At 44.2% G+C, this 9,458-nt stretch overlaps 1 protein-coding gene across 1 annotated transcript in view; it reads right to left on the bottom strand.

Moving 5' to 3' along the window:
* The window catches only part of ALDOB (aldolase B, fructose-bisphosphate), a 9,275-nt gene extending 923 nt beyond the window's left edge, over positions 1-8,352 (bottom strand). The window contains exons 1-7 of the mRNA XM_010140592.1: positions 8,254-8,352; positions 2,264-2,385; positions 1,784-1,995; positions 1,207-1,261; positions 892-1,052; positions 588-671; positions 9-94 (exon numbers count right to left, since the gene is read on the bottom strand). Of these exons, the coding sequence (XP_010138894.1) occupies positions 9-94; positions 588-671; positions 892-1,052; positions 1,207-1,261; positions 1,784-1,995; positions 2,264-2,375 (710 nt within the window). The 5' untranslated portion in view covers positions 2,376-2,385; positions 8,254-8,352. The remainder of the gene's footprint in view (positions 1-8; positions 95-587; positions 672-891; positions 1,053-1,206; positions 1,262-1,783; positions 1,996-2,263; positions 2,386-8,253) is intronic.
* Between the last annotated feature and the right edge of the window lie 1,106 nt (positions 8,353-9,458).

Genomic DNA, 9,458 nt, shown 5'->3' with positions numbered 1-9,458 from the left:
AGGAATCCCCAGCCGTCACCATGTTTGGTTTCAGTAGTGTCCCTTCCAGGTACACATGATGATCGTTCAAGGCCTTGTAGACAGCAGCCAGAACCTGAAAAGAAGAGGATTGAATACAGATCTCTGCTCAAACCTTCACCTCAACCTGCTGTGGAAAGACAGCTTATTCCTTGGGAGTGTGAGAAGATCAAATTGAATTTTGGTTTCTCATGAAATTTATCACAGGGGTTGCAACTCTGGAGATACTACTGCTTTTGAGGTGACCAGGATACTGCTCTTCATGTTTACAGGATTTGTCCCTGCAATCTGAGGTACTGAAAGAAGGATGAGTGGTTTTGCTTCCAATCCATCTTCGTTAGACAGAGAATGCTTATATTGTCGGTTGGAGTGGAAATCCAAAAGCGTGGATTCTGCTCTCACATTTGCTGTTCACTTAGTACTTGGCTGTGAGCAACTCAGTTTTGTGATCCAATTAGGAAGCATCTTTTTTTTGGTCAAAATTCTTTGAGATCTCTTTGAGATCTGTGAGCACAAACAGCATAAGATTAGGTACTCTTTTGAGAAGTGGAGAGGCAGGACTTTCTTACCTTTTCAGTGACATACTGGCAGCGCTGGAGATCATGGTCTCCATCAGGCAAGATTTCTGGCTCCACAATGGGCACCAAGCCATGCTAACAAAAGAAAAACAGGGAGGTATTTTGGGATGTGGAAGAACAACTGTTCTTGTGGTCTGCCCTGACGTCGGTGGTATTCCTTCTTGCTGTGTTGTCCTTCTTCATCTTTCCCAAATCCCTCTCAGAGATCTGCCTTTTAAGATACCTACCATTTTATCTCAGGGGACAGTGAGAAGGGGCAGGAGCACTTCAGAAGGGGTTGCTGGAGGGTAGATACCTGCTGGCAGATGCTGGCATAGCGTGCCAATGTGTTGGCATTCTCTTGGATGGCAAGCTGAGAAGGTGTTGTGCTGGTGATCTTGAGCACTGCACGCCACTTGCCAAAGTCAACACCGTCTTTCTTGTACTGGGCACAGCGCTCAGCCAGTCCATCCAGCCCTGCAGATGACAGAACAGTGCTTCATTGAGAGCAGTTCTTCAGGACACAGCTCTGAAATGTACCATGACACCAGCCAAGGCTGCGACTCAGGTGAGTCACCTGATGGCTTTTGCTGCATCAGCCATAGCTTAGGTTCTTTAGATGTCTCCTTACCTTGGATGGTGGTTTCTCCATTTGTTCCTGCTAGGGGTGCTGTGCCTTTATCCAGCTGTGGAGACCAGGAAAATAGGAAGGGTTACAGAGGGATGGAGATTAGTGTCATCCTCATCTTCTTACCCATGACTAGTCAGTCTTGGCAGGCTGGCTGTAAGCAAAGTATGGGGCTGAACACAGTAAGGGTGCAAAGGAGGGAAATGTTCCTGCGAAGGGGAAGAAAATGAGTTAATTGGGTAAGAGCAAGGGGTGATCTGTAGATGGCTGCAGGGAATGGCTGGAGAGCTCTGTCACATGCAGAAAGGACTGGATTTAGGTTACTCCATGGAGGGACTGCAGTGAATGGTGAATAGATGGGATTTGGTGAATTAAAAAGTTCCTGCATCAAATACAAATGAGCCCCTGGTTAGCTTACAAAAGCAATGCAGAGAATGATGGCAGAGATCCTCTAGTGATTTTAAAACCAACAAAAAAGAGAGAAAAAGTGTTTGCCAGGAGAGAGTACAGCCCCATATATAATTTTCACTGGAAATGATGTTTGGAATGTGCTGCCAGCCAGACATGTATAGATACTTACCTTTATTCCCACCACAATGCCTTTTTCTTTGATGAGAGCTGGAAATGGCTTTCCACTGCTGTCTTTCTGATAGAGAGTCTCGTGGAAGAGGATCACTCCCCCAATGCTCTGGTTGATGGAAGCATCTGTAGAGAAGAGGATCTCTCGAAAAGCCCGGCGATTCTCCTCTGTGTTCTCCACATTAATCCTCTGCAGCCTGTTCCCCATGGTACCTAGTGAGGTGGGGAGGGGTCACAGAGAAGTGTTAGGCTTGGCTGGCCTCCTCGTCACAGAATGTAGTAAGGAAATGAGGCTTCAGGTCAGGGCTTCCCTTCTCAACCTGTAGTTTGTCAGCTTTTGTTGCTATAGAAACAGCCCTCTGCCTGGCTTAGTTGTTCCTAGTTTAAGCATTTTTAATTTACTCCACTGATTTAAAAGATGAAGCAAACTTAAGAGGAAAAAGTCTTGGGTACCGCTACTGGATGAATATCCAGAACTCACCCACTGATTCATCTGCAGCTAAGATCCCCTTTCCGGAAGCCACAATCCGCTGAGCAATGTCTGAAAGGTGTTTCTTCTGCTCTGGAGACAGCGCTGGAAATTGATGGGTCATGTTGACTTACCTGTGGAAGAGAATTACAGGTTGTGGGAGACTGTTACAGCTGGGTCAATACAACACTGGGAACCAGTGACAACCCCCCGGGTATTTTTATTGGAGGGCTCTCAGTAATTGTCTGGTCCATGTTATCATAGGCACATGCCCAGAAATCTGGTAAGAGTTCTTCTTGGCTTGGTATGCCTAGCATAACCAGAAGAGAGAAATGCAGGAGCCACATCCTAACACATCCTTCCAGAACCAAAGTGGGACAGACTCTGCATTTTACAGGGCTTTGCTCAGGAAGGTCAGTCTGTCATGAAAACATGCCCCAAGCTAATGCGTATGCGAACTGCAGACTCTGCAAACTTTTTTGCAAAGCCCTTATGGCTTTTGGGTCCCATTCACAAGAATGCCTACTAGCACAGTGCTTACTTTTACACTTTTCCTAACAATGCCCCTTTCCCTGGCCTGTGTGGGCAGTATTTGTTGCTTTGTCTATTTGACTTTCATCCCCACCCTCCTGCCTTGCTTTGTAATTCTCTCCTCACTGTGGCTGCTTTCAGCCAATTGCTGATTGCAGTGCATTGCTTACTTTGTATCAGACCTGGGGGTTTAGGAGGATTCACCGCACACATATATTGTTGCCAGGGAATCCTTGTCTTGCCCTCCCTGCTGAAGGGCGTAATGGGGAGAAAGAATCGGGGGTCTGGCTGCTACTCCTGATAGGGCAGATGCCAACATCAACGGAGTTCTGTGCACTGTAGCAAAAGGTGCCAAAAGTTTTCTGGCAATAATACTATCACAGTATTGTGACAGCTATAAATCTGCATCTCTGATTTATAGTTGAATGTACTGTGGTATTGATCATGTTATTGTGCAAGATTCAAATGGTGTCTACCAGTACAGACCAGTCAGATGCAGTGTCTAGATGTCTGCATTACCTTTTTGCGAGCTGTTTGAGACTAGAGTTCATCCTATGTAATTTATCAACAGCAAGTCATTCTAGGTATACAGGGAATTTGAAGGGTGCATAATGAAGACTATGTCAAATGAGAGAGGGTTCCCTCCTTTTCCAAGCACTGAAATGCCTTGCACCAGCCTTTGCTGAACTCCTCTCTCTGTAAGCCAGGCTGTCGACAGACCACAGCTCCATATCTCAGAGCTGTTATCCTGTTTGGCCCACCTGAAAGAACTTGAAGAGTTATGGTTTATGCTGCATAGCTAATTAAGTCCACCTATAACCCTCCTTATCCCTCACCTGCTTTCTGTGTCTGATATGTTCCTTAGAAATAGGAAACTGGTTTTATTATTATAACTGTAATAATAGTTGGTGCAGTAGGCACTGCATTCAAAACTGTAGATCTGTTAAATAAATTGCAAATTTATTTAACAATTTATGTTAAATTTGCAATTTAAATAAATTTTGCAATTTAAATAAATTGCAAATGCAAAATATGAGGAATCACTCCAGTAGTTCACAGTCTCTGTGGAAAAAACTGGAAAATTGTAATCTAGCAAGAATATGACCTTGAACAAGGTCAAAGCTAATGTGGTTTCAGAGTTACAGTTTGAAGGTATACTACAGCACAAGTAGGTGTATCCAGATAATCTTTAATCCAGCTAGCTGAATTACATGATCGTTGGTCACTCTAGTTACATTATTATGAGTATACTTTCTCTTCAGCAATGTAATAAGCAATGAGACTAATGCCTGTTTTATCTTACTTGTCTCCAGTGTTTGCTTAAAGATGACAAAGAGACAGTTATCGCTCAAAACCAGCCTGCAAAGCGAATTGCCAAAATAGGGAAATATGGATTTTCAGTGGATAATCCTGGTCCAGGTGAGTACTCTGAGAGACTGAAACACTACAGTGTAGTTCCACAATGATGAACTGGAAGACAGCAGATTAGTTCTAGTTTCTGTGAAAGTCTCTCATTCGGTGTGCCGGAGCAGGTGGGCATTTGCCAAAAGGCTCCCCAAAGTGATCTGTAAGGCCTTTTGTTTGTTCTAATTGCAGTGGTGAAGAAATGAGTGCAAAAGAGCAGTTGTAAAGTTAAGGATAGCTCCAAGGTCCAGAATGTTCAAATACACTTGATTTAGGACTTCATTTTTCTGTGATTCTTTCACGAGGAGCATAATCTCTGAGGATCTTCCCTGTTGGGTTCAGAAAGCACGTCTCTGCTGTAAGGTACTGCTCTGAGAATCTGAAGAGTGGAGAAATCTTACACTTAAGTAACACTTCATACATCTGACTTGTAAAGAGTTAAGGTCCCAGCACATCCACAGAAACATTAGCGTCCCCCATATGAGAGCTGGATATGTCATCTTACAGGTCCTGAGGAAAAATGTTTGTGGCCAGGCTGCCAAAGCTGGGCAGCTCATTTAATTCTTCCAAGAACAAAGCCTATTTACCTTATTATTCTGCTTTATTTGTTTCATTTGACAAATTTTCCTGGCAGGAAAAAGCTTGAAGGAGCTGTGTTCTCAGTATCTAGGAGCTGTCCCACCACTAAAGGTTTTCAAGACATTTTATTTTTATTTCCCTGGTTTAGGCTGTGGGCTAGTATCATAGTGTCACAAGCTGGAGTGATTTGACATTGTATGAGTATAATCTATTCTCTTTGTCATAACTGCTTACATAACATTTTTTAAAAGTGGAAGAAAAAACTGCACAGGATGCACAAAACCCCAGCTTGATGGCTACCTTGAGTGTTTGTCAGGCTTCAGCACTCCTTAAGCAAACAAAGTTCTTTGTCCAGCCCTCAGCCTGCGACCAGCAGGAGGTGGGGGTGGGGGGAACTGTTGAAGTCTCAAGATTTTCTTAGCTACCGTAATGGAGGACTGCAGGGGAAATATCTTCATGGATATCAGCAGGAGCACTGCATCCTGTTAATATTAATAGTGAGAACCAAGGGGCAGAGGCAAGAGGAAGAGCAGAAGTGTTACTTTTCACTTCAGGAAATGTAACAGTTAGAACCATGAAACATTGATGTCTTTTCTTTCCAGTCACCTCAAATGACTGGCATCTTCCAATCTTACAAAAAATCTCACCTCAGTCCTGGTTTGTAGACAGGAAAAGATTGAATTAGAATCTGTAAGTTTTTCTCTTGGGTGTCTTCATTGCAGCCTTTTGTAAAACTGGTTCCAAACCCATGCGCGTAGCTTTGTCTGTTCAGTTACTATTAAATGCAGCCCTTCAAAATCATCTCTGACAGCAACACAAACCCCATGTGCATGTCATTGCACAGTGCACACAAGAGATTCTGCTTCCAAAGAGCAGGGTTGGAAGAAGCAAAAGTTGCATACATAAATAGATAAATACAGTTGATAAGGAGAATGAAAAGTATTAAAAATTGAGCTCATTACCTGTAGGCACATTGTTGACCTGACTGGATTTATTTACTCCTCATTTACAGTTGTATACTCAGGAGAGACAGACACATCGTGAGATATGCCCCTGATATTCTCATTACAGTGGCTGAATCGAGTTACTGGTCTCACTTCTCCACGGAGCTATTTCTAAGTGAGTCTTACTACTTGGACATTGGGCAAACTGATAAGTATGAAAGGCTGGGCAAGCCTGGCCCCATCCTGCTGATGGAGCGCATTCTTATCTAGCCTGCAGACAACACCAAGCTGGCAAGACTAGTTGATATGCTTGATCACTGGGCAGCCATCCAGAGAAGCCTGGACAGGGAGGGGGGCGGGAAGAGACCAACAGGAGCACCATGAAGTTCAGCCATGCCAAATGCCCTGCCATTGCATGCGCAGCAGAGCCCTGACAGTAATCCCTCCAGGGCTGGTGGGACAGGGAGCAGATCTTTGGATAAGGCTCAGTGCCCTGTCAGGGAGTGAGCTGAACAGAGGCCAGCAGCATCCTGTGTGAGCAGGGTTCTGTCCAGCCCAGAGAGCCAGGAGAGGTCAGAGATTATTCCTCTCAGCTCAGCACTCTTTAGATCACGTTGGGGCACTGCATCCAGTGTTGGGCCCCTGCAGTACAGGAAAGACGTTGACAAGCACCAGTCAGTTCAGCAGATGCCACTGAGGTCAGGGGCTGAAGCACTTGCTCTGCAAGGAGAAGGCCGCAGATCTGGGTCTTGTTCAGCCTCGAGCAGAGATGGCTTCAGGGACACCTCTCAGCAACTCCCCATACCTACAGAGTGGTGATCAAAAAGGCAGAGCCAGGCTTTGCACAGTGGCATATGACAGGAGAGTAAGAGACAACAGGCATAAGCTGAAACAAGAGAGATTTGAACTGCATGCGAAGAATCTTTTTTTCACTATTAGGATAGCCAAGCAGTGGTGCAGGTTGATGGAGAGGTAGTGGTGTCTCCATCCCAGGTGGTTGTCAAGACCCACCTGAGTGAAGCTGTGAGCAGCCTGGTCTGAACTTGTCTAACACTGCTTTGAGCAGGAGGATGGACCACAGACCTCCTATTGTCCCTATCAGTCTGAATTACCATGTGACTCTCTGTGAGTACTTGCTTTAGGGATTTGAAGTGGAAATGGTGCCTCCTGTGTGTATGAAGGAGCTCTGAGGGAAGAACAGGGTGTTTCCTGTTTCACCTTTGCTGTGGGACTAAAGGTTTTAGTGTAGCATAATGCTTCATTTCTGGGTTCTAAAAATTGTCAAGGGTATGGGACAAAAAGAGATATTCAGAATTCTCCACCTAGAAAAAGCAGCAGATGATCTTGACTGACATAGTAATTTTGCCATTTTGATAGGTCCTTTAGGGTATATATGATGGTAAGTGCCCTGGGTGGTTTTTGTTCTCACTTAGGAGGAACAAGGGCTTTTACCATCTTCACGGTCTGCCTAGGGACCGTACTTGAACATCATGTCTTAAGTGGATGGGAGTATGTGAGACATGCAGTTCCCTGTCAGGGTTCCCATATTAGCATCAGAACTATACTCAAGCTGTGAGCAAATGTAACCCCATTTCATCTCTCTAGCAAATATGAAAATAGGTTATGTCCTCAGGCACCTGGCCTCTGCAGTCAGTGCAAAGCACTCCCAGAACACTCGCCGTGGCTACAGATGACTGAAGTGGCAAGAAACATGTTTGTTGGAAGTAAGCATGGTCATTAGAGCAAAGCTGCTTCTCACTCAGGGCTGGGCTCTTCACAGAGAAGGTGAAAAAAATGCTGTCAGACATGCATGAGAATTCAGGTCTTGTAATCCCAGCAGTGGAGGCTGGGGGAAGTGAAGATGTGGGTTTCAGTTGGGCTAAGTAGTTTTGGGTGCCAGACACATGGGATAGTAGAAAAAGTGGTGGAGGATCACAGAGTCAGTGAGAATTTGAGATCGTTGAGCCATTTCCTGAGCTGGCTGTTTTCAGCTTGAAAAGTTACAGCCTACTGCACGAGCAGTTTTTAGTTTCCTATGCTGCAGATTACCTTACAGACTCCCGCCGAAGGCTCTTACCCACACTATTGCACTAATACTTCAGAAGAAGCTGCACAGTGAACACACATAATTACACTTCTGTCAGCAGTGGTGTTTGTCAGGACCAGCTGCATTCTCCAGTCATTCTCTCTTCTCCTTGCAAAACATAAGGTTATGTACTCCACCAGCAGAAACAAACCCATACAAAACAAAGAGGCAGAAAGCAAGGCAGGTATGTTATTGCTCTAGTCCCCTCAGACTAAGGGTTCACTTGCTCTAGGGGTTCTGTGTGACTAAGCTAAGTGACAAGCCAGTGTTGGCTCACATTGGAAGATCACTGCAGAATGGCTGAGGATTTATTTCTTGAAAGCTGTTCCTGGAACAAAAAAAAAATAAAAACAAACCCAAAACCGACTCCCCAAGCCCACTTTAGGTAAACTCATTGTGTCTCAGCTGCTGATATACATACCACCTTTACAGTTTAGAAACAGAATTGTTATACTCACTTGTTTGTAGACAGTGCCTCTGCTGCTACGAGCTTCTGGTGAGGTGGTTGCAGCCAAAGAGACTGGTCCTTCTAATCACTAACTTTTATAAAATTCTTGACACTTTTTTTTTTTTCCTTCACGCCTTCAATCTCCCTCCTCCCCAAGCTGGTTGGGGAGATGTCACTGCTCGAGATCGGTCATTGGCTGTCAGACCACAACCACACACAACCAATGGGACCTAGTCTGACTCCTGATGTTCCTCCCCTTTCCCCTCCCCTGTATATATGTGAGGCCATTCATGATGCGGTGAAACCGAGATGTTTTCCAATTATTTCAAATTTTTCCTAATCTTTCTAAAACAAACTGAAAAGAACTAAAAAGAGGATCCCTGGAATTCGTTTACAGGGATCTTGGGCATAACTTTCCACTTGGGGTTAGATCTTCTGAAAGCTTATACTTAATAAACTACACAGTGCAGGAAGGAAGAGAAGAAAACAAAATGCAGAATCAATACAACAGGTCCTTAACTGACATAAGTTACTATCATTTCAGTGGCTTCCTAAGTGTCACATTGATTTTCCTCATTTTTCTTTTTCCAATTAGTATATGGAAAGTCAAAATCAGTATCAGGGTTAATGAAACTGCAAGTTCTGATTTCCTTTAATGCAGCATATGGGTGAGAATGATGGTTATCAGAAGGTGCACAAGTGCAAGCCAAATTTTCGACAAAAATTAAAAATGAAAATTGAAATACCTACCTGTATTACAATGACATACAAACTTCTCAGATGTTTACCAATTTTTTTTTTTTTCTGTGAGAAAAGCCAGTGCTCTATAAACAGTGAATCCACATTTCAGTTCATATGAAATCACAGTACAGCTATACACCAAATCCAGGTAGATAGACTTGATTTTTTTGTTTAGCTGGGGTTTTTTTCACCCGTACTGCAGGTCGGTAGTCCTGGAGCTTCCTGGAGAAAAGTACAGCACAGGGACTGTTAGGCAAACACACCCTCAGCAACAACACGCTCTGACCTTGGACATTAGTATGTCTTCACAACAAAGACCCAGTGTTTGCCTGAAGAATGACGTAGTTTCTCCATTTGTTTGTCTCGTGTAGTGACACCTTTAGCCTTTACATGGTCACGGTGAAGCATCTGATTTCTCCTCTCACTGAGCAACACTGTCTTCATTAGGGCACTTCCTCCCTCAGCCTGTCTAGA

Source organism: Buceros rhinoceros, unplaced genomic scaffold, assembly GCF_000710305.1.
Source record: "Buceros rhinoceros silvestris isolate BGI_N320 unplaced genomic scaffold, ASM71030v1 scaffold8557, whole genome shotgun sequence".
In the NCBI taxonomy this organism is placed as follows: Eukaryota; Metazoa; Chordata; class Aves; order Bucerotiformes; family Bucerotidae; genus Buceros; species Buceros rhinoceros.
This window is presented reverse-complemented; position numbering and strand designations above follow the sequence as displayed.